Here is a 25,264-nt window from a genome sequence, read left to right on the forward strand (position 1 = left end):
GGTGGAGGCAGTTCTGGCAAAATGAGTTTATCAAGTAAGCAGGGGGAGGAAAGCCATTTCAGGCAGATGAAACAGCTTCTCCAAAGACGCTGGGGCCTGTACCAGGAAGGGCAAGTGGTTTCGTGTGGCTGCAGCGGTGGGTGCGGTGGTGGAATGGTGACGAAGAGCCGGAAACACCGCATTAGCAGTTCTACTGGTTTTCGTAATCTGAACCTCACAAGTGAAGTTTTGAAATTACTGTTATCACTTAAGTTAGAGGAACTGCTTAAATGCCTTGGTCCTGTTACTTTCTGGTAGAAATCTGAACAGATTGATTTGGGCTGTTATTTCAGAAAGACAAAAAATATTCAATTATACATATTTTTGGCATTTCTATTTCCATCATAGTTGGGATCAGTAAGCACAACAATGAAAATTAAGAAACGAGAGGAGAGAAGAATCATAGAGTCAGTCTGTTTGGAGTTTAAGAAATGAAAATATAGGGGCCAGCCTGGTGATGCAGCCGTTAAGTTCGCACGTTCCGCTTCTCGGCAGCCCAGGGTTCGCCAGTTTGGATCCCAGGTGCGGACTTGGCACCGCTTGGCAAGCCATGCTGTGGTAGGCGTCCCACATATAAAGCAGAGGAAGATGGGCACAGATGTTAGCTCAGGGCCAGGCTTCCTCAGCAGAAAGAGGAGGACTGGCAGTAGTTAGCTCAGGGCTAGTCTTCCTCAAAAAAAAAGAGACAAGAAATGAAAGTACATTGCAAAAAGCAGGCGTCTTCAGCCAGTTTATTGAGATCTCTACTAGAGATCTGTCTATTTTAAACAAAGTTGGCATATCTCTGAGAAAGAATCCACCCTAATATGTGTAATTAGCTAGTCAAGAAAAAGAAATATCTCTGAGAGAGAACCCATCCTAATGTGGGTAATTAACTGATTAATAAAAAGAAAAATTTTACCCAACTTTAGAAACTCTGTTCAGGGAGCAACAGCCTTGAATAAAAAAGGTGTGGAAAGCCTTCTGTCTTCCTTTTTGTCCTGTGTCACGAATCGTTTTCCAAGCAAAGCGCCGAATTGCACCTCCTACCCTGTGGCATTGCCGTGAACATGATTCTGGACATTGTGCCTCTTCCAGGGCTACTCCTGATATCAATCTTGAAGCCTATTCAAAACAAGGATGGGAGTCAGAGTTGATCCGTGCCAACATTCCTGCTGAGAATTAGCCCAGTTCCATTATGCGTGGGGGAGCCCCAGTTACCCGCCCTTGCCTGTTTGGGGTACACGGATACAGCTGAGAGACTGCAGGGAGTGCAAAGTTAAGAAACCACATGATAGGAACACTATCTCTGACTCTTTCATAATGAGCTCTGTGTGGGAAACTAAAAAAGATCAGGGTTTTCTACCATTCAGCACAGCTGTGGTGCTGCTTTGAAAAGCTACTTCTGCTCTGTAAGGCAAGAAGAATTCAAAAGAATTGCGGACAGACTCTCAGAATGAGCGGGGGCTCAAGGAGTTCTGTGTGTCTTTTTAATCTCTTCCAACTACCTGGAGTACGAAGGGACAGATTAACTGCTTGCCTTGTGCCTTCATTCATCAGAGGAAGAAACCAAGGCCCAAAGAGGGGAAGTGGCTTTCCCAAATTGAAGGGAAGTTAGGAGCCAAGCCAGAGTTTGTAGTACCTGCGTCTCCTGACTCCTATGGGCCGAACTGTAGTCCATAAACCTCAGTATGGTTATCATTAACCAGGTTGTCAGAGACAGGACAGGAGGTGTAATAAGGGTATATTGTGAAATCGTTTCTGATTGGAAAAAAAAGATAATGATGAACTCAAACTTTGGTGATTTTGTGACTTTGTCCTATTTAATCTATATTCACATACAGCATTTAGCTTCTCATACTGTGTGCTTATCTATTTTATCTTACAGATTGCCTATTCCATCAGAATAGGGCTTGGTTTTATGAAGTTCATCTCTATTGACTTGACTTTTAAGCACTCAGAAGAACTGTGCCTCCTTGCAGCCTCATTTATCTCACCCAGCACGTCTACCTCCTGAGCATGTGTGAAGGCGTTCTGTGTGACCATGTAGCACAAGTCCCCAAGGACCCTCCTTACTACTGTTCCATCTAAGATGGCCGGTGAACACCAGGCCTTTGTTTGATGTCTGCATTTTGCTCTTTCTTACACTTTCTAACCCCATGGCTTTTAGTTTTGCAAACCTTTGCATGGGATTTGTAATATTTTAGGTTGGTTTGCAGACAACCTACCATGTTTGGTAAGCAGACACGGAGTGAGTTCTGGCTTGAACTCTTCGTTTTAAACATTATTCCTCCCTCTGAAGAATCTCCTGCTGTGGAGTTGCCTCTCTTCTCCTTCCCCTCGCCTCCTTCCCCCTCATGGTAATAACAATGGGGAGTGCCTCCTGTTTGGGGTCACTTAACCTCGCTCCACCCACAGACGGAATTCATGAATAGTAATGTGTTCTCCAAAGAGGGTCCAACCTGGAAACTGAGAGTGTCATGGGCAGGTCTATGACACCTGATCCCGTAATTAGTGAAGGTTGCTGCATCCTCGCCCTGTTTTATGGGGAAGGCCCAGAGTAGTCTGACTCAGGGTTATAACAAAGTACTGCAGAACCATAATTTCATCTGTTCAGATCTAAAATTGTCAGATCCAGATTTTTCCCTAAGTGGACTGAAAAACTGCACTGCCAGCTTTACGTGGGAGTCCTCTCAGCTGTGGATTCCTTGTCAGTGAGAGACTGTGCCCAACATTGCAGCTGGCATGTAGAAGGAGAACCAGGAATATGTGTTGAAGGAAGGAGATTGGTAAAAACTGGGATTTTTCAAGTATCCTGTCCTGAGGCCACTCCAGATGGAAGTGGTCCTCCAGTGGCCTGACTCATCCAGTTCTTTCTTGAGGCTGGGCTGTAACTTGACCTTCTTCCAAAGATGAAGAGGAAAGGCACTATTCATCTGAGATTTGCCTTGCAGTGTTTAGCACAAGTTTGGCTTCTAAGGAAAGGCTGGCAAAGCATTGATACAAGAAAATTATTCCTAGGTATTTTTCTATGATGACCATACGTTGAGCAAAATTTTTGTATAGTTACTGTAGCCATGAGAATAATCACTGGACAACATTCCTAGGGGCAAAAAATATCGACTCATAGAGTGATTTGATGAATGGCAGAGAGTAAGACTAACAGAAATGTGATGCCAGCTGGGCCAGCACTCTTTACCAGCCCCAAACATTTATTCTTACTGTGTGGAAAATCTATGATTTCTCCTTGCTTTTGCTTGTTTTTAAAGTGTCAATCTGAAGGCAGAATGTGACTGATGATTTGTGATCATCATTTGTGTCTACAAAAGGGTGATATTCCTACTCACTTTGAAATCCATTTGGAATTCAAGGACAAGGTTTTGGAGGTGTGCTGTACACGTTGGGTGCTTGGTAAATACAGAAAGGAAGGCAGAATGCTGGAGGAGGGGATGGAAGGAGAGGGAGTGAGCCCACACTTGGGCCCTGGAGTCAGCCTGCATAGCGTCCAACAGCTTCTGCCAGTAACCTGCGAACATCCATTGACTTCTAACTCTTGAGTTTGCTCATCTTTAAAATGAGGTAGTACCTACTTTGTAGAGTTTTTGAGAGGCCTAAATGGGTGAATGTGTGTAAATGTCTGACACAAACCCACTCAGTAAAGCTTAGTTTTTAATGCAACTAATAATATTCATAACTTCCAGTGATTATCTTCTTTGAGAAAGCTCTTGTCTGTTTGTCTTCCTGGACTTTACAATGAGTCTCCACCAATCAACAGGGCAGAAGAGCCGAGCACGCTAAAATGCCTCAGAGGAACAGGCACTCACAGGCCGTAGCCTTCTCGCGGACCCCCATGGCGCTCTTGCCCCCTCCTGCCCTTGGGTGCAGGTTTCTCGTCTCATTAGGGGTCTCAGGCTTTGGTCATAATTCTCACCTGACTGCTGGTCTCTTGCCAGAACAGAGGACCAGGTTCTCCTTTCCTTCCTGTACATGGATTTACTTCTTGAAGGAGAGGGAACGTGTTGCCTGAGGATGGGGCCTTCACTAACCTGCCTTTCTAGGGAGTTTATCTCGAGGTAGAAGGGAGACAAGCTGCAAGGCAGAGAAGGGGCAGTCTGGCTGATGCGCTGATGTTAGGGCCAGATGTTAGTGCTTCTTATCTGCTCGGTAAGTAACATTGTTCTGTAAGAGACTCTAATTTTACCTTTTTCAGAGACATCGCTGTTTTTTCCCCAAGGTTAGGTTTCCTCAGAATGAGAGTATGTTTCCTAAATTTTTTTGCCATGAGATAGAGTAATAATAAAAACACAAAGGCATTTAATCCAGCTAATGAGTAGAATTGGAGACTAGGGGGCAGTCAGAGAGTTTCCCCAGGGTTTTCCTGAAGCAGTCGACACATGTAGACAGTTTGGCAGATGAGGAGACCTGCTCTGGAAGGTCTAGTTAGTACCCCTCTTACAGTCACCTCCATGTCCCTCACTGAACATGGAAGAAGAGGGGCCTAGCTTCTCATGCACATGGTTAGCACATGTGGGTGCTTACTGTGCGCCAGGCTGGGTTCTAAGGGCCGTATATCTGAAATCACTTCATCCTCAGGACAACTAAATTCTGAGGTGGATACTATTTTTAGCTCCATTTACAGAGGAGGGGACCCAGGCCCAGCAAAGCTAAATAAATTTCCCAAGGTCGGATAGTTGCTAAGTGGCAGAATCAGTAAACAACTCAGGCTCCAGGGCCTTTTCTCTTAACCGCAACTCTTCACTGCTTGGGCAGTAATTGGTCCTACTTTGAGGATCTCAACAAGGGACCAGAGGAGTCAAATGTAAATTTAGCATTTCTCTTCTCCAGGCTTTTAAAATACTTAATTTTCAGTAGGATTCCAGGCACAAGTAGCATTTTGCATCTCAACAAGAGCAGACTGCCTATATGGACGATATGGTGGCTCTGCATTTTCCATCAAGTGACCTCTGCCCTCCAGGAGAGCAGCACTCTGCTCCAGGTCAGGTCATCCGGAAGGAGTCAGTGAGCTGGAGTTTGGCATGCAGGTTGTTCATTAGGGATCTCTGCTGAAGGGGAGCAGACACGAGGGGAAGTCCAACTGCACTGCAGCCCTGACGGCTTCACCCAACCACATGCGGCGTGGTGGAGCATCTATGGTCTCCCTGAGTTGTCCTGTGGTGGGCTGAAAGTGCAGGGCCTTTATCCCCCTGCCACCTACAATCAGTGGATGTGGGACTTCCAGGGGAGGGTATTCCCTTGAGCAAGGGAGCTCATTGTAGCTGAGGCAGACTCTGAAGGAGCTGACAGCATTCCTAGTCTCTGAGGCAGTGCATTCTTCCTTGGATGGGGGCTCTAGGTGATGTATCCCGGTTTCCACTTTGACGCTTTCAACTTCAGTGGAAATAGGAGTCTACACAACGATAAACTCTTTCTCCAAACTCAGCCTATCGTTTGCTTGGATTCTGGATAAACGGGCAGTGCGCAAATCAAGACAGATCCTGAGCTTTCTGGAATCCTTTTACTACAGTCCTAGGCAGAGGCAAAGGCATAACATCGAGCTTATATATATATATATATTTGGACCATGTGATTAAAGTCATACCTGGCATTTTTGGAGATAAATGAGGAATTTGCGTTGCATTCATCATGTCTTTCAAGTGGAGCCAGTTGGCTTTTTTCTAGAGGCCAGAGTCCAAAGCTAAAAGCAACAGTGCGGTGATGGAAAATCTCTAGTTACATTCTGTTTGCCACTTGTCTTCAGGGAAATCTTTCAGAGATTCATATTTGAGATTTAACCCCCTTTTCCTTGCTCCTTCCATCATGAACTAAAGCAATCATCTAACTCACTTTAGTGTGGACATTACAGTGTATCCCAGCTGACTTATATCTTGTCCACACAAGTTGACCACAGGAGCTGTTCCTGTGTCACCCAGTGGCGGGTTTGTCTTGCAGGATCCATTACTGCTGCATCCCGCTGTTGCCCGCAGCTGGCTTTGGCCACTGACTATCTCATTGGCTAGGTGTGTGAAATGTCTCTCCGTTTCCTTTCTTTCAGGTTGGAAAGCTTATCCAAGAAGCAGCTGGAAGAAGTAATTTGAAGCGAGTAACTCTGGAACTTGGAGGGAAAAGTCCCAATATTATTTTTGCAGATGCTGATTGTAAGTCAACCTCACATCTCATACATGTCCAGGCACATTGCTCTTCAGTGCTCTCTTTCGTGTCTCCACTTCTGATAGGACGCTAAGAAAAAGATCTTTGAAGCTAAGGGCATTCAAGAAGAAGAATCTGAACCCTTCCTTCTAAGGAGAAAATAGTTTAATATTGGGAAAGAGCACTTATCAATTGACAACTGAATAGAGTTTGTTTTCTAGACACTAATAAGCCATTTTGACTCAGTGATTTTGTAGAACAGGGTAGAAGAGATGAAGGCTTGGTCATTGCCAAATGGTAGAAAGACCAATGGTCTAAGCCTCTGTCAGAACCCCTGAAACACGAGCTCTCTGCCTAGATTCAAGAAATCTGAAAGTTCTCACATGTAGCTTTGGAGATCACTAAAACAATTCTAGTTCGCTAACCCTGCCAGCGTTTTCCCAGACCCACAATCCTTTCTCTGTTCAGTCATCCCAAACCCCTTCTGTTGCTCCCTTGCCTTTCAGTCAAGGTGACAGCACACTATTCTCAGTTCTGTATGAACAGACCTGAGTTGGAGGTGATTGCGCTTGGCAGTAGGACTTTCTGGAGGCTTGGAGCAGTACCGAGGAAACCATGTCTCCAGGCAGGATGCTGTCTAGCCCACTGCGCACAGGTGTGGTCTTTCTGTTTTGAAAACTTTGCAGGGAACAAAATGCCCAAATCTCTCTCAGTCATCTTTTTTCTTCTTCACATCCTGCAAAGCAAAGCTGCTTCCCCAATTTCACCACTGGAGAGGTGAGAAAACAGAAAGCAGATTGCCTGAATTTCAGCCCCAGCTTGAAATTTTCAAAGAGTTCAGCTTCAGCTTTATACTAGTTGTCAAGGGGATCGGAATTCTTCTACCTGAATTCCTCTTGAGGAGTAGACAGTCCATTGACATGACATTGATTGATTGACTCAATCATTATTATTATTTAGCAACTAGCATACACTGGATTTATTAATACTCTCTTGAAGTATAAGATAAAAGAGATGAAAATGAAAGAGTTGTCATATGCTATTGTCCAACTCCATGTAAATATAGAGGAAATTTAATGTCTTCAAAGAAGTGTCATTGCGTTACAGTTTAATTCACCAAAATACTAATTAAACATACAGCTATAAGGTCCTACAGGTCAGGGTTTGCAAATTGGCAGTCCAAATACAGGATCTAGCTATGTTTACCTGTCTAAATAGTACACAGTGCTTAAAAAAACAAAAACTACACGTTATGAATACTGATTTCTGTTTTTTCTTAAAATTGCAACTCGGGCAACCACGGGCTTATCTTCATGCATGGCCGCAGCCAGATGTAGTGGCTTTCCTTCTGAGTCTCCTTCACATTGTTTTCCTACCTGGTAGATTCATACTGTTACATTATCTGCTGAGCCCCTTTGAATATTGGGGTTTGAGACTCCCGTTAGAGATGACTTGGTCCACTCCCTCTTTTTACAGAAGACAGGGACTCACAGAAGTGAAGATGTCCAAGTTAACATAGCAAGTAACGTGAGGGTCTAGTTAGAATCAGAACTAAATTGCATTCTCGGTCCAGGGCTCTTCACCCTGCTACTCACTATTAGGCTCTGTGATGAGCATGACATTACACTTGGGGCTTTGGAGAACGGAGGGAGGTGGCTCCGTAGACAGGCCCTCTGCAGGCGAAGCAGTGTTGAGAACATGGCTGTTTCCTCTCGTAGTGGATTATGCCGTGGAGCAGGCTCACCAGGGCGTGTTCTTCAACCAAGGCCAGTGCTGCACCGCGGGGTCTCGCATCTTTGTGGAGGAGTCCATCTACGAGGAGTTTGTGAGAAGAAGCGTGGAGCGGGCCAAGAGGCGCATAGTGGGGAGTCCATTTGACCCCACCACTGAGCAGGGACCCCAGGTAGAGAAATCATAAACATTCCCTTTCTTTACTTAATTCCTGGTGAGCATGACACTCTAGTGAGACCCAACAAAGTACCATCTTCTTTTTTCTGTTGCCTCATTACTCTTCTGCTTTATCTTCATGGCTGGAAGTGTGGCCAGTGAGGCATTGCTTATTTCTTATGCTTCTCTTTCCATTTCTAAATTTCATCTCTGAGAAACTAAGGACTTAGGGTTGCTTTAAGGATACCTTGAACTTTGGGATAAATTGGAGTCTCTCAACTCTAAGGAAAGACCCAGGCATGACAAGGTGGATCTTGACACTAGAACCCAGCCCCAACCACTGGACCTCAAGACATCCCCATAGATGCTACAGTCAAGGACAGTGGGTAGCTCTTATTCCCGGAAGTCATTTATCCTTTTACCACCTGCCAAGGATTCTCTCCACCAACCTGACCTACTTTGGGGATATCACTTGTAGCTTGTAAATGTGTAGGAAATGACGGGCTGTCTGCTTTCCATTCTGCGTGCGTTCTCTCTTGCTCTGAATGCTTCATGTACTGTGGCGGACTGGTGAGGGCCTGCACAGTCCTGCAGGATGTCCTCTTAGCTCTGCAGGTTCTCCACAATCATCCAGGCATATTTCCAGATGGAATTCTGGTTTCAAACGGTAGATAGAATCTGAGAATTTTTAAGGGAATATGTGCACCAGATCTCATCTGGGCCACCAGAGTGTGGGTTTTCCTGATAAGAAATAACATCTCCTTGGTTTTGAGGCCATTTGAGAGAAGATCGATGTTCTAGCTGAGCAATTCAAACTCAGGTGAATGTAGGTTTTTATATTATTTACCGTAATAATTGAGTGATAACTCTATAACTTTGGGGAGCAAGACTGACCTTATTTTGTGATCTAGGAAGCTAGCCTTTACTCTTTAACTGGATCCTTTGCTCTAAAGGTGTAGTAGTAGTTCCATTAAAAATATACCCCAATAGGACCTGATGTGTAGCAAATGTAAAGAGGCTGTATGTTAGCTCATCTGTTGTTTTCATCTTTTTAGTGTCAGTACAAATTGCTAAAGTATTCATTTGGTTATAGAGCTCAATTTTCCCCCTTGTAAGCAGTGAATAGCCAGTTATCCAGTGTCTGTATCGTTTAGAAACATTGCCTGAATCTTCACCTGGTACTTCTGATTCGGCAGTAATCATCAGAGGAGTGCGTTTACTGGAATTCTCAATATATTGGGTTGAACCATTCAAAATTCCCATTTTTGTAGATCAGAAATGGTTAAATAACAGCAGTTCCATATGATTTGACTAGGTCTAATAAAGTCTTGAAAAAAATCACAAATGAGAGATTCTTGAGAATATGCTTATTTCCATTTTTATGGAAGATTTTGCTTGGAGTCATTAGGTAATTTCTTCTGTAGATTGATAAGAAACAATACAACAAGATCCTGGAACTCATCCAGAGTGGTGTGGCCGAGGGTGCCAAGCTGGAATGTGGAGGCAAAGGGCTGGGCCGGAAGGGGTTTTTCATTGAGCCCACGGTGTTTTCCAACGTCACTGATGACATGCGGATTGCGAAGGAAGAGGTATCGAATACGGACTTCTAACAAAAGCCACATCTTTCCTGGGATGGTTTCCAGAGCATTTCCAGCGAATGATATTAGAGTTTAATTCTTTGTATTTTATATACATTATATAATAGCAATAAACATGGCTATGAAAATCCCAGTTTCAGGAAAAAAGTTAAACAAAAAGGCATGCAAGCTAGATGGAGGCCAGGTGACATGCTGTATGACTGCAGTTGTTATTAGCCAACAGAACACTCGTAATAGCCAATCATCGGTCTCAGTAATGCGCTGGGAGCACTTCAGTTCCCCCAAATGGGAACACTTCACTTCCCCCAAATGTGAGTCACAAGGGTGTTAACCAGGAAAGAGATAACATCCAATCATCACGTTTATGTGAGAGAAAGACCAGTTGCAGATAAGCCAGCCATCTAGAGCGGTAGTTCTCAGTTCCGGAGCCATGCCTGCGGCTCATGGAGAACCAACACACAGTGGAATCAAGGGAGGCCAGGGAGGGTGGGGATGTGGGGGTGTTAAATAAACTCTAGGGGTAGACTCTTATGTAATCTTATTCTGGGAAAATGTGGGATATTTTACAGTTTTGTGTTACTAAACTTAAATGGCGTTTAAATAACGAAGGCAGAGTAACTTTGCTTTGAAATGTAGAAAGCAGGTGAAGGCATGGCAGAGCAGTCATGTTGGGTCAACCTATTTCATTGCAGATCTTTGGCCCCGTTCAGGAAATTCTGAGGTTTAAGACTATGGATGAAGTTATTGAAAGAGCCAATAACTCAGACTTTGGACTCGTAGCAGCTGTCTTTACTAATGACATCAACAAGGCCCTCACAGTGTCTTCTGCAATGCAGGCTGGGACGGTTTGGTAAGATCAGAGTCAGTCTCGTTGTTCTGGCCATAACACATTCTGCTGGTGGTGGAGAGGTCTTGTAATTCCCCGGAGCCTGGGTGAAATAAATGCACGTCTTTTGAAAATTGGGGGAAGACCGAAGGCAACCAGACTTCACCAGAGAAGGGATGCCCTCCTCACTGGCTAGATCAGGAAATCAAAGTAAATCTTAAGCTGTAAATTTTTCATCTGGAAAAAAGAAACTAAAAAATAAAACTTTTAAAAGAAATATCATGTCAGTGGGATTATTTCTGTGCAAGCAGAATTCATACTAACAGTACTATGTTTTGTTCTTTTAGGATCAATTGTTACAATGCCTTAAACGCCCAGAGCCCCTTTGGGGGATTCAAGATGTCTGGAAATGGGAGAGAAATGTAAGTGTTCAAAGCTGCTGGTGCCTGCAGAGAAGTAGGGATTGTGAATATCAGCGTAGAGGAAAATAGTTTAATTCTCTTACTGTCATCCATTCATTAAACAAACATTCTGTTGAACACATACTCCTGTAAGCTGAGCACCGTACTACATGTTACAGAAATGAATAAAACACAGCTCCCTTACCTTAAGTGGGAATGGAGAAGAATTAATGTGCCAGTAATTCCATATAATAAAGGCTATTATAGAAGCACGTCAAACATCGTGTAAGTACAGAGGAAACTCAATTAATTTTGCCTAATGGGGTCAGAGAAGACGTCACAGAGGAAATAACATTTCATTTTTTAGGAGCAGGCATTCCAGGCAGAGGGAACAGCAAGAACAAAGACACGAAGGCATGACAAATGCGGAATCATCAGGGAACAAAACCGAGTTTGGTGTGTTTACAACAAAGGTCACCAACTGCCAATCCAGGGACAAATCTGCAGAAATGTTTTGTTTTGCCCCACAGCATTTAAAAATCTTTACCTGCTGTTCAAAAATGAGGAGGCTTTACATAAATTCTGGATTTCTTCCTTATTTTCATTCCCCCATAGCAAAATTGCCACAGCTGTGAGCACTGCAATTCGGCATATTTCCCACCACTCCTGTTGCTTCTGGGGGCTGAATATTGGTTGTCAGTCATTTTACACACATGGAATTCACTCACTCACGTCACCTGCTCGTAGGTTCTTTGAAGCTGGGAATACAGGGTTAGGGCACAGGATGAATGGGGGGACCTGCTGAAGATATAGTAGAAAGGTTGGCTTAAACCCAATCTCAGAGGGTTTTAAAGGACGTTCTATGGGAGCTGAGTAGATAGCAAAATTTTTAAGGCCAAGATTCTCGGCATATAGAAGATGTTTTGACAGCGATTACAGAAAGAAGACCCCTGAGAAGGATTTTGCAATAACAGTAATAGATATCCTTAATTAAATGCCTGCCCTGTGTCTGACTTTATGCTAACTTCTTTCCTAACATTGATTTGGTTGATTTTCACAATGATTCCATGGGGTAGATATGCGTGTCTTTGTATTACAGATGGTTCAGATGAGGAACTAAGGCTTCGAGTGGTTAAGTAGCTGGCCCAAGTCATACAGCCAATAAGTGGCAGATCTGAGATTTGAAGCTAGGCCTCAGTGGCTCCAAATGCAGTTAGTTCCCACAATATCCAGCCAAGGAATCCCGGGCGCCAGGCCCAAGGACTCTTCAGGCACAGGATCAGAGCTAGGCTGAGTCCTCCTGCGATGCTGAGGACCTGAAAAGTGGACCTGGAACAGAGAAAACTTGACTCACGAGGGATTTTACTTGCAGTTGTCATATATAAATGGATTTTTTCAGTGGCATTCTGAGGATGAATGGTAGTCAGGGTCTTCTGAGGTGACATAACCCCCCCTTCGAAAAAAATTTTTTTCCTTCATTTTGAAAGGAGCTAGATTCATGTTTTCTGAATCCTGTGACTCACAAGAGGGAACATCTCTGCCCATTACCTCTGCCATTACTGAATGTTTCCTTTTTTGAGCAAATGCTTAGTTCACAATCAATCTACTACCAAGTATTGAGCATATGCTATATGGTAAGCCTGATGCTTGGTCTGTGGGGGAAGATGCAGCTCATTGAGGGGCTTAAAATTTTGTGGATAAATGAAATACACAACATTGAAAGAATCAGAAGAATTCCAGAAAAGACTATGAAGTGATAGAGGAGTTCAGGGATGGGAGAGATCATTGGGAGCTGGAGAAGTCTGGAAAACCTTTAGATATGATCTAATAGAGGGGTTTGAATTGGTCTTTAAAGGAGAGGAAGCTTTGGGTAGATGGAGAGAGGGGAATAGTTTTTGCAGGCAAAGCAAGCTAGCAGCGGGGAAAGAGGGAGTAAAGGCATTGTGGGAGAAATAAGTATGGTGTTTGGGGGAAAGTGCAGTGAGCCCATAAGACTAGCGCCGAGGATATTCATGCTTCAGATACTTTAGCTGGTAATTTCTAGCCCCAGCCATTAAACCATAAAGCAGGTATAGCTTTGAGGCTAAAAGCAGAGCTTCTAGAATCACACTGCTCAGATAGATATCCTGCCTACCACTTAATACCTGTACAACTTTGGACAAATTGCTTAATCTCAGTAAGTCTCAGTTTCCTCATCTACAAAATGGGGATAATTATAGTACCTACCCCCAGAGGGTTGCTGTGAGGATTAAGTGTTAGGATTAAGTACTACGCCAAACATCCAGCAGAGGGTCTGGCAAACTTTCAGAAAATCTTAGCTGCTAGCATCATATTGATGAAGTAGGTGACTGTCATAGAGGTGATCCTCTCTTTTCTTAATAAACATATTACTTTGGAAGTGTGGCAGAATTTTTCCTCATTTCCAGCTAGTATCACCAGCTTACGTCCTGTCTCTGGCACTGCCAGGGAGAAACTGCTTTTGCTTGCACCCTTGCTTCTGGCTTCCCGTCCCTCTCGCTTGCTTTACAGCCAGAGCCCATAACCAATCTGGACCCTGTTTGCCCAGTTGTTAGCATTCCTTCAGCTTTTGTAACGTCTTCACGTCCTCCAGGTATCTCTTCTTAACTTGCATGGGGCCTTAACTCTCTGCTTCCACTTTTCAAGATGCCTTCAACTTATTTCATTTCTTGCCCCTGTGTTTGTGCTCTCCCAGTCTCTGAACTGTCGGGGCAGTCACTGGTTCTGGGAATGCTGCTCGCCTTGACTGTTGTTACAGATCATTAACAGGGTGAATCATGGGCATAAAATATACTTGTAATGAATAATCGCTGGTCAATGGCTCCTAATCCCAGGCTGGGCCTGGACCCTCATCAGAGGCAGGCGTCCTGCCAGCACTCAGGCTTGTGACATTGTCCAGATCCAGTCTTTTCCTATCGGAAGCGTTCCCCCTTTCTAGAAATATGGTCCAGGAGACAGTTTGCTGGGTCAGAACCACACAGAACAGTGACCAAGAGACTGAAGAACAGCCTCTCTCAACTCGTCTCATAGGCTCTGTAGTGATGGCCTTCCCGGTACGGTTAACAAATAATTAGGAAACAGTGCTCTCTGATGAGACTCACTTCATCTTGTGTAAATTGTATGGTTCCTTGTCCTTACTTGCCTCCCAAACATGTGTTATCTTCCTTAAATGACCTAGAGTGGTAGGAAACGCTTCAAATAAAAGCACCTCTCCTGTCCTGGTCCCCACTCTTCCTTCTCATTTAACACAGTCCCAGAAACTCCACATAACCCTCCATCCGGGCCGAATCGTTCCTCGCATGGCCTGCAACTCCATGCAGCTTTGGTCCCTGACATCTCTGCCCACCTCTAAGAGGAACAGAGATGGGAAGTAGGACTTTCTGGAACGAGACTACAGGGAGTGCTGGCGGAGCCCCTCAGCTCGCCCCCACAGAGAGCTGTGGAGAGGGCTGCCCTCTGCAGGTCACCTGAGGGGCCGGCCTCTGACTCCTAGGTCTGAGACTGGCCCGAGTCTGTCAGTGCTGCCTGTCCAGCTGATTCCGTCTGTTTCCCTCTCCTGTGCTTTTCCTTACTTCCTCATTTAAGCTCCCCTGAGACAAGGAGTCGTAGAGCTCAAGCTATAAAATATGTGTCACAAACCGAGGGGATGACAAGAAAGCCATGAACCGCAGCATTTTAAAAACTAAAGACACAGGCTTTGAAGATGAGAAGCATTGTTAGGATACTCTAAATAAGGGCTTCCCAAGTTTGCGTCTGTGTGCACACGTGCATGTGTGTGCAGAAAGTCACCTGCCATCTGGGGGAAGGGGCTTGCTAAGCAAGCCTGTCTAGGGACCCACCCTCAGAGATTCTGATTTAGTAGATCTGGGCCAGGGCCCAGGATCTGCATTTTTAACAAGCTTCTGGAATGATTCTGATGCAGGTGGTCTGGAGACCCTGCTCTGAGAAATGCTGCTGTAAGCCAAAGAAATGGGCAGGGAAATATACACCGTAAACCAAAATCCCTGTTTGTTTTATGTGTGAGTCTGACTGATTTCCTAAAACAGCTGGCTGAGAGACACGGAAATCTAAGATCTCACCTCACCTGTAGGCATGCCAAGTTTGCTTCAAATTAGGGAATACAACCGCGTCTGCCTGAGGAGCAGGAGTGCAGGCTTCTGCATGTGCCGCTGCCCTGATCCATTGTCAGGCTCTGCGGGTGACTGTGTGGAGAGGTCGGGACGTGTCGATAACACCACGTCTGCGTTCCGTGCAGTAGTGGAGCTCCTCCGTAACTGCGGAACTGTGTGTGCACAGAACTGAACTGGAGTAAGTAGAATTTAAGGCGATTTGAGAGAGAGACTCTGGAATGAGATGGTGAAATAACCCAAGACGCTGAACTTCCGGGCTTTCGGAGACCTTACAGCCGCAAAGGGTGGGCAGGTAACCAGCTGTGTCACAATCTCCTGGGTCCCCTCAGACTTACTAACGCAGAATCTTTGGAGGAGGAGGGTCAGGAATCTATGGTTGAAGCAAGCTCACGACTGATACTTATATTTGCTGACGTTCAGGATACTGCCTGAGAGATGACTGGTCACCAAGAGGATGAGGGTGACTCGGCCGGAGTCACACAGCCAGTTAATGGTAGAGCCGAGTTGGCACTCCTGTCTGCTGAGCCCCAGCTCCAGTGTACTTTTTATGGCAGATTTGAGTCCGGAGCAGGCTGTGTATGGACCATGGTGGCAAGTGGCTGCCTGGGACCCAGGAGAGGAGCACCTCCAGTCCAGCAGGTTTTTCCATTGCCTCACACACCCAAAGAGTACTAGGATCCGACAGTCACATTCGAAAGCAGCCATCTCGTGAGACTTCTGACTGTGGACTTCCTTCCGTTTCTCACAACCCAGTTATAGATTTGAGCGGGAGGAAAGTGGTTCGGGGTCTGCCCCAAGTGCGTGCACAAGCCAGGAAACCAGAAGGGAGTAACTTTACTTCCAACAGGAGCCAGATGATGTCCGTGATGAAGAGACATTTTCTGAATTGCCCAAGGGCAGGAAAAAGTTCAGAAAGAGCCAGAGCTGAGCTGGTAATAAAGAGACTGGGAGCCTGGATGGGGCTAATGAGGGGACCATTTACTGAGGGGGGCATTTCCAAGTTTCTTCTCATTCCTGTGAGCAAGATGGCCAGTGCCGATGAGAGAACAGCACGCTTGCCCCAGGCGCTCCTTGGCTGCCCGCTGATGTCCCTGGGCCGTGTCAACTCACGTGCCCTTGGTGCTCAGAGGAGCTGCTGGCGAAGTGATTGGAACCTTGTGTAGGGCCATGGGGATTCTTAGAAGGAAGCAGAAGGAGTCATTTACAGCAGATCTCCACTATAAAGCCCAGTTACAGTAACTTTGTGCCTTTTATATGTGACTGTTTTTAAAGACAGCCTTTCCTAATCCTTTCTTATTTGAATGTATCTCCAAGTGTTCTTTTGTTCTTTTCTGACAGAGATGGCAGATCTGTTAACTGGGTAGAACTGGGGAAGGGGTTGGCAAGAAGTGCGCCGGCCCTCCGTTCCTCCCTTCCTCCCACAGTGATCAAGTGCCTTCCTCGAGCCTGATGCCGTAGGCCACACGCTAGGTTTGGTAGAGGGCAGCCAGCCAGATCAGTAAGATACAGATTCGTGGGGGGGACAGGTCCTCAAGCAGCCCCTCGCTGTGTGACAGCACTGTGATGGAGGCGGGTGCCAAGCGCTCTCAGAGCACAGAGGAAGGGTGGAGAGCTCCTGCTGAGAGTGCCAGGAAAAGCTTCACAGAGGAGTGACTTTAAAAAGATTAGAAGGGAAAAATCTCAAGTATGTTAAAGAAAAGAATTAGGAGAACATGCTTGATTTTGCAGTGAAATAGAGAAAAGAAACCAAAGGCAATTAAAATGAGGTAAAAATGAGCTGGGACTGGAGAAGTGAAGAAAGGAACGTGGTAGCAACGAGGCTTTGCCACACCCCAGCATCCTTAATACGGTGGTTGGAAAACGCCTTGCAGAGTGTCTGAGGGCTGGGCAGGGCTGTGCCTCCGGTGGCCACCTAGACAGACAAGTGACCCAGCTCCCACCGCCGCCCTCTCAGGCCCAGCCACCTGCAAGCTCCTCAGAGGCTGGGACCGATTACTTGGTTTCTCCTTCACCCAACCCTGCGTGGTGCTGCCCCATACTAATAACTCAGTAGATGCTTGTTTATCAAGTGAATGGCGTTCCTTGGTCCGTGACCAACATCCCAGAGGGCTCTGTGAGCCAGGAGGGGAAGTGAGGAAAGAAGAGTCTTGGGGGACAGCTCCCTACCACTTCCCAGTTCTTTTATAGTCAGTTATTTTGATTTCCTGACTGTTTCCCCTGGCTCTGGGGCATCTGTGGACAGTGCTTATTCAGGATTATATGTTTAAGGCATTGCAGGTGATTTGTGTTCCTCTGTGGTAGGCCTTTGGGTATTCATTTCCATTTATTAACTCTAAGGACCAATGAGAAGGAATTTAGAATACCACCCGAGAGGCCCCTAGCCTGGCAATTTTGTAGTTTTCTCCCAGTTACCCATGGACTAGATCTCTAGGAGAGCAGACACATCCTGGGGGTCCGGTGACAGGCATGTGGGGTCTGAAGAGCAAGGCACACATAGTCCTGAAGAGCCAGTGCTGCCTTGGGGAGAAACTGGCCCAGGCATTCAGAGACCTGGGGCCTGGTCCTGCTGCTGCCCCCAGGGCCCACCAGGGGCCCAACCTGGTCTCTGTAACTGCTGGCCCAAGCTAACCCCCAGGTCTGTTTCTCTGAGTAGGTGAGAATCATTGCCTTTCTAGGCTATATTGTGAAGATGAATCATCATTTACCTTTAAGAAACAGTGACTGCTCATGAAATGACAGCTTTCCCAGCTCCTCAGAGGATGGCTGGGCTGTCCATCCATTAGGAATTTTTACAAGAAAATCCCAGGGTCTGCTGTCAGTAGGTGGTCAACTGCACCTTCCCACGACTCTTATCATCGCTCAGGTTGGGCTGCTTGAGCCTCTGGTATCTGATTCTACCCATCTCTTTTTTCCAGGGGAGAATTTGGTTTGCGAGAGTACTCCGAAGTGAAGACTGTGACAGTAAAGATCCCCCAGAAGAACTCTTAAGATGACCAAGAAGGAAGGTGAAGGCCAGCCTGCACGCTCTCCCTCTCTGCTTTCCCTGTGGGGCCCAGCTCTCAGGAATTCAAAGCTGATACTCGGTCCTTATTTAAAGATTTAAATAATAATATGTAGGCCAGGCCAGTCACTGCATAACTAGAGCAAACCAGTTGGCACTCTGTGAGGGATCACCTAATGATACCAAATATGGGGAGAGCGGGATGAAGGTAAGAGGTAGTTGGGCATATCCACTGTCTCCTTCCGCAGTGAGGGGCAGAAGGAGGGAGCTGTATTCGCTGATGCCTTTTGTCACAAAACTTTCCTCCTGAGGGAAGGTGGCCTTTCCATTGTCTTCATTTCCCCCTTCCGGCTCTCCTTGCTGACCCCTCTCCCGCTCCTCCAAGGAGATCTCAGTTGAGCTCATTTGGGGCAGATGTTTGGGCCGGGAACAATTTTCCAAGGTTTTGCAGCCAAATTACCATTTCATGTTATCCATTTCTTCAAAGCAAAACATGAAATGGTTTTAGTTAGAGCCAGACCAGACTGAAAATGCCAGGAGCTGGTACCCTGCAGATGGGCTAGGAAGTGAGAACTTGGAATAGTCCTGACCCAATCTGGTTGCCTTACATCCATAAATAACATGAGTGAAAGATCAGGAAGATGAGATCTGGAGACCATCATGTGTAGTTCACAGCTTCTGAGTTTGTTGCATGGTTTTGGGGTGGGAGGTTGTGCGCGTGCAGGCACATGTGTGCCCAGACACACATTTAATTCCTTCTGGGTTATTCTGGAATAAGGCAGGGGGTGCATTGTTTTTCATAGATTGATAAAATCTTTTCCAAAGCTAATCTTTAAAATCAACCAAAAAACGATCTGAGTAGGCTCAAGAATTTGGATAAAGGTAATGTTGGGTGCCTTGCAGAAGTAATTCCGTTTTCAGCACTGGCTGACACTTCTTACTGAGTGAACAGACTCTGCAGCTGGAATCTGTAGCTTCCCCTGCTCCGGCCCCCACTGCACCAACTCCTGCTGCGCCCCGTGCTGTGGTGCGCCTTGGGCCCGTCATGCCCTAAATCCCTGGGCAGTAACCTGGGAACCCTGGCCGAGCCTGGAGGTTGCCTTTTCCATTCGCAGAGTTCCGGTGTGCCACGATTGCCGTGCTCCACCAGAGCTGCTCCATCATGCCTGTGGCTCAGCCACTCACCATTCTTGCCTCTCGGCTTCCAAGCTGGAGGCGTGCGGCAGCCAGTCTTTTTCCTCCCAGCCACACACTCCTCTTCTGCTTTCCGGTGAATCCACCAGTTCGATGCGGGCAGTGTCGGCTTCCTTTCCTTCTTTCCTCTTTCCGGCCGCCAAATCCAGTCCAGTCTCTGACCTAGATGAAGATCATTTATTTAAAAGTACCAAACATAATCTAGAGGTCATGAAATATGGGCAACATACGCAGCCTTCTCTATTTAACAGCCTTCTGCTTTCTGGCCATACCGGTCTTCTATTATAACCCCTGTCTAGTCAGGAGGCTTTAAAGAAATCTCTACTTGCTGTTATTGACAAACGACAGTGCATTGAGTGGCCCGATGCCTTGAGAGATGCCACGTTTCTGAGTTCTTCCATGTGAATGTCATGCTCTCCTCCTATAGCGTGTGTCCAAGTGAAAATATCCATTAACCAGCTAGTTACCTTTACACTGCAATATAGAATGTGAAAATGAAGATTTATTTCTTTTAATTTACTTAAAAAGAAACCTCTGTGCTAGCAATAAAGCATTTATATTGTGTACTCCTTGGGATTATTTGGCTGTGTTTGTAAGTCTTTGTGTCATCCTAGGTACATTTGGGACCTCCTCTCAGCTGCTGGGTTTTTCAGCTGTGTTGCTCTCTGGTTACTGACCAGAAGTCTGGGAGGGTATTTTTACAGAGTGCAGGAAGGTAAACAAGACCCTTATTTTCTGACACTCTTTAAAACCCATGTATGCATACAGTTTTGTGTGGCAAACAATATAGCTATGTATGAAATATATGAAGTGAAAATTTTCATTGAAAGTAGCCTCCACAAAAGCTGAAACGTTAAAGGAGTTTTTAAGGCCTTGTTCTCACAAACATGAACTACGCAACGAGAGCTCACACTGCTGATGGCATTTAGCAGCAGCTTTATTTTTATTTACCAAAGTGAAATGAAGTCAAAAGCTGACAACCTGATGCAGTATTTTTGCAGCTGGAGCAAGGCAGCTGTAATGGTGACTGTACTACCAGCTAGAGCTTGTTTGCTCTCTCTTGGTTCTCAGGGTTGATCTTTTGGGGAGTGGTTTCTACCCTCTAGACCTGCACCTCCCCTGCTTCCATCCCTTGGAATCTCCACCCAAGTCCCGGTCAAGTGAGACAAAAACAAAAACGGATGACCTAGCCCCAGAGGAAATCAGACGTGGGGAGTGGCGTGTTGCTCTGGACTCGGAGTCATTGCTCTGACTGCTGATTTCTTGTCCCTCAGGGGAACAGATTGAGCATGGGAGAGTGCAGTCCCCAGGGCACTGGGTTGAACTCTGAAATATAAGATGTGGGCTCCCTGCAAATCTACCTCATGTTCATTACTTTGAGCCAAGAGGAAGAACATGACACCATGAGAACGAGATAGGCATGGAGTAATTATTTAAAAGTTCTCTGGAAGACGCCACTGTAGAGCTTATAAATAGCAGGAATTGGAAATAAGATAGGCGTAATTTGATGGTTCTTCAAAGCATAAAGTTCCTCAAACCTTATCTCTTTGTGATCTCAACATAAAGGCAAATGAAGATGGCGTTACAAATATCATTACAGAAACTAACACAGAGATGCTCATCGGTCATTTGTCATCAGTACTGCATATTTATGGGTTTTTTTCTTACTGTTAACCCCTGAGATCTCTGTTGTACCCTTTACTCTAAAACAATCTCAGTGCATTCATATTGATGATCTCATTCTTTTTCCTGATATTTTAGACAAGTATATTATGATGTAGGGACTAAAGGACAGAAACAGTGACTTTACTGGACTGTGTAGTAGAATAGGAAGGCATCCAAGAGAAGAGGACAATCAAAGAGGGGAGTTTGTAGAAGCAGGTTTTGAACTGGGCTTGAGGAAGGAATGTAATTTGAATAGACATGCGAGCAAGAAGAAGGCATTCCTGGTAAAAGAGTAACCTGCCGGGGCACAGAGGTGCGGCCAAGGCAAGCTTATGTGATGGTAAGGAGATAGACTGGCAAGTGCAGGCCCCATGTGCTGGCCAGATTGCAGAGGGTCTTGGGGGTGAGCCAGTGTTCCATGGTACTGTCATAGGATATAGGGAGTCTCTAGTAGGTTTTGAGCTGGAGAGTGATGAGGCAATGGTTAGAGCATACTGAATCTGGAGCAGAGTGGATGGGAGGAGAAACAGACTGATTATGAGATGAGGCTGGTGTGATACTGGCTTGGGTCATGGGGATGGAGAGGAAGGAAACAAATCAGTGGTGAAGTGAGCAGAAGTTGAATGAATGTGAAAGAATGAAAAGTAAATGAGTAGGATTTCCAGCCTGGTTGAGTAAGGAAATGGCAGTGCCACTGCCACAGAAGTTGCAACATGGAACAAGGTTTTGGGGAAAGATCTTGACTTCAGGCTTTGGACATGTAAATTTTGGAGTGATGACAAGATATCCAGACAGAAATCTCCAGCAGGCAATTGGAGAGAGGGGATCGGAACCAGGCTCAGGTGACTGGACCATGGCATGAACATAAAAGGGAGGGCTCTATGTACAGAAAATGCAAGAATAAAACAACACCAGGGCCACGGAGAAGGAGCCGAGCAGAAGGAACGGAGGCTGTAGTCGGAGACATAGGAGGAAATCAGGCCGGAGGTATCCCACAGAAGCCCAGGGAAGAGAGCTCAAGGAGGCAGGCAGCAAGAAGGTTGAGAGGACGAGGATGGTTTGAGGAGCCCCTGCCTTAGGGGATTTTGAATTTCTCTTTTCACTTAGGAAGTTAAGACTGGGGGTGTCTCTTAGCTGAGGGAGATGATAAGCAGCCACTGCGGCGCATGCGCTTTATGCCCAGAGCAGGGAGGACTTTCACAGAGCTGCACGGTGCTCAGCAACAGCCTTCACAATCCTCAGGCCTCTCCTGAGCCGCTCTGCAGGCTCGTCACCAGTCAGCCAGTGTTTACGTGGCACCAGCTCTGCGCTGCTCCAGGCTCCTGCCCACCTCAGAGGCCCATGGAAAAAGAGGACAAGCACTCACAATGGAGACATTCCACGTTAAGTTGGAAGAAACTAGAGCTGGATGAGCTGGCGGAGGGCGGGAGGAGGAAACTCGCCTTGGGATAAGCGATAAAGAGCGAGCAGAATTTGGAAAGGTGTGAAGAGGAGGGATAGCGAGACTGTGGGAAAAAGTCTCCACACGGAGGTTGTTGGTGCCACGTTGGCCGCATTCTTGGCAGAGGTAGGGGTTCTGCTGCAGCCAGAACAGAAATGCTCATTGCCAGGTATATGTATTTATATAGTCATTTATTTTTCTAGTTTTTTCCGTTGACTGACATCCCAGAAATATTTAAAGTCAATCACAAGAATGCTTAAAATGTAACAGGAATAGTAAAAATGACAAAATCACATGAATTAAAAGTGGGAGTTTCAAAAAAAGAAAACAAAGATGGGAAATTAATGCAGCCACAATGAGGCTGGAAAATACACATTCCTCAAAGTCCTGTCACTCTTCTTAGGGGTCGCTGTTATCTGATGAGAGAAGAGCTGACCCTGCAGACTGGTGATCCTAAGAAGCTAAGCTCCCTTCCTCGCTCCCCTCTCCTTCCCTCCCTCCACAGATGTTTGTTATGCCAGCCGCCGGCACAGGTGCTGGGATACAGAGGGAGGCAGGCCTGGCTCCCACCCCTGTGAGGCTCACAGTCTAATGTGGTAACTCACAGCCAAGAGTCAGTGGCCTTCTTTGCCCTCTCACTGTAGCTCCTTGCCAGGCCCATACTTGCACTTTATGGAAGGATAATATAGAACCTTTCCCATGTCCTCTTGGTTGGTAATCCAGAGTGACAACTTGCCCACAGAAATAGCTAACAAAGTGGCAGAGTGAAGCTGTTACACCAGAGGGCCAGAAAAGTGATCAGAAGTCCTCACTTGGAGTCCTTTACCAGCCATTTACAAGTTGTGTAAGTTTTACAAGTTGTGTGAGTAAGTGACTGGGTAAGTCACTTAATTTCTGTGTGGCCCCGCTTCCTCCTCTGTGGGATCCAGATGATCGTTCCTGCCCTGCCCGCCCCACAGAGTGGGGTGAGGATTGAACCTCATGGATGACGTATTTCTTCAGTTGGTCTGAGACATCGTGCTGCACCCACACGACTCTGAACAACTACAAAAAGCAAAAACAAAAGGACCCTCTGTTGCTTTGCTGATCAGTCTGCAGGACACGAGAACACGTCCTTGCTCACCCAGCTCTGAGGCCATCCTGTAGACCCTCACTCTAGGGTGGGTTTCCTGTGAGTTTCCGGGGAGGCCTCCTGGCCTGGAGGGGGACCGTGTCTGAATTCCTCAAGCCAGCTGGGAGCGAGGGAGATGAATGCAGCTGCGACTGTGCCCCAAGTTTTGGTGTGTATTCAGCGCAGTGTTCAGACCCTCTGTAGGGTGATTACAAGACCCGCAGGCTCTGGCCAGGCTGTCTGTGCCACCCCGAGTGTCCCACACAACTGCTCCTCAGCAGACACCGGCCGGGAGCGAGAGCATGGGAAAGTCCCGTCTGCAACGGCGTGAAGCCCTCTCCTAAGCAAGCACATTGTCGAATTCTCACTTGGTTATTGGCTAGATTAAAAGGAAACTCAGCTGGCCATGTAGCCTTTGATGTGAAACTACTTGGATAATGTTTCCGTGAGCCATTTATCTCTGTAGCGAGGAGGAACCTGAAACCAGCATGGCCTGGGCCGCAGTCCTGCTGGGGCATGAGCGCCTCTTAACAGTTTCAAGGTCCTTTGGCCTTGCTTTTTTGGTTTGTTCTTCAAGAGCAGGTCCTTGTCCTGCTTCTCCTTCTCATGAAGTAGGTGTTATTCATCAAGTGGGCTTGAGTTGCCTGATTTCTTTTACAGCATGGTTCCCCCAGTCTGTTTTCAAAGATGTACAGCTTGTTTCCTATTTTATATTCTGAGTGGGAAAAAAAGTACACCAACCCAAGCACTCCTGAGTTGCACAGAACAGCGACCCCTCCAGTCCCTACCCCAACTGAAGCCAAACTCGGGAACTCCAGGACCCTGGGAAGACCTCTCTTTTTCCAATTCCAGGCAGATACGTCCACTTTACGGCAGGAGAATGTAGGACCTTTCCCAGTTCCTCTGGGCTGGTAATGCAGAGTGAGAGCTCGAGACTCCCACGGGGGGAGCCAAGTGGCACTGAAGAACCCGTAGTGCTTCAGGAGCCTGCCAGAGCTTGCTGCTCCCAAGGGAAGGGTCTGTTTCTTAAACTTCTGAGATCCCAGTCTCCATTTCCCAAGTTAGGTTCATTCATAAACAACACAGGATTCGTGTAAAATTGAATAAATTCCAGATGCCACTTGTTAATACAATTAGCTCATGCTCCCTAGTGGCCCTGAGGGAGGTGTAATGCCCACGAAACTCTCAGAGTCTGTGGCAACGTCCACTCCTAGCCCCTAATTGTGTGTGCTGGAAGGAATGCTGTGCCCTACCGAGGGAGTGGGGACAGCAGCTTGTCAGACAAAGGTTGGGGACCAGGAGTGTGTGTGTGTATATGTGTGTGTAGAGTTATTTACCCACCATGTCTAGTCTTTTAAGTTCAGATCTGACACGCTCTAATTCCATAAAGAGAAGCCTGTTAGTAACATAAAGAGCTTCTCCAATGGACAAAGGAGCAGAATTCTAAAGCGTTCCACTGCTCACTAGCTGTGTGCCCTTAGAAAATTAGTTTGCTGTCCAAACCCTTAGTTTCCTCACTTGGAAGATGGGGTGATAAAATTACCTACCTCACGGTTGTCAGGAGAGTGGAACAAGAAGATGTGTGCCAAGTGCTTAACGGTTCCCATTGTAAGAGCTAAAAAAAAGTGGTAGCAATTAATAAAAATGCAGAAATAAATCTGTCTTCCCTAGCACTATAGTCCCGTGGAGGGTGTATGTCTCACATTCCCTTGGGGTTGGTCAAGAACAGCCATGGCTTTGGGTTCCTGTGCAGAAGCGAGGCAGGAGGACACCTGCTGTATGGTGGCCTGAGGTGTCAGGATTGAAATCAGGAACTTTGGTGAATGC

The 25,264-nt window shown here is 46.2% G+C and overlaps 1 protein-coding gene across 2 annotated transcripts in view; it reads left to right on the top strand.

Moving 5' to 3' along the window:
* The window catches only part of ALDH1A2 (aldehyde dehydrogenase 1 family member A2), a 91,758-nt gene extending 71,972 nt beyond the window's left edge, over positions 1-19,786 (top strand). For both annotated transcript variants that reach the window (XM_070623760.1, XM_070623771.1), the window contains 6 exons: positions 6,071-6,173; positions 7,884-8,068; positions 9,477-9,641; positions 10,343-10,500; positions 10,824-10,898; positions 17,941-19,786. In XM_070623760.1, the coding sequence (XP_070479861.1) occupies positions 6,071-6,173; positions 7,884-8,068; positions 9,477-9,641; positions 10,343-10,500; positions 10,824-10,898; positions 17,941-18,013 (759 nt within the window). In that variant the 3' untranslated portion in view covers positions 18,014-19,786. The remainder of the gene's footprint in view (positions 1-6,070; positions 6,174-7,883; positions 8,069-9,476; positions 9,642-10,342; positions 10,501-10,823; positions 10,899-17,940) is intronic.
* Positions 19,787-25,264: the final 5,478 nt, after the last annotated feature.

Source organism: Equus przewalskii, chromosome 1 (assembly GCF_037783145.1).
Source record: "Equus przewalskii isolate Varuska chromosome 1, EquPr2, whole genome shotgun sequence".
In the NCBI taxonomy this organism is placed as follows: domain Eukaryota; kingdom Metazoa; phylum Chordata; class Mammalia; order Perissodactyla; family Equidae; genus Equus; species Equus przewalskii.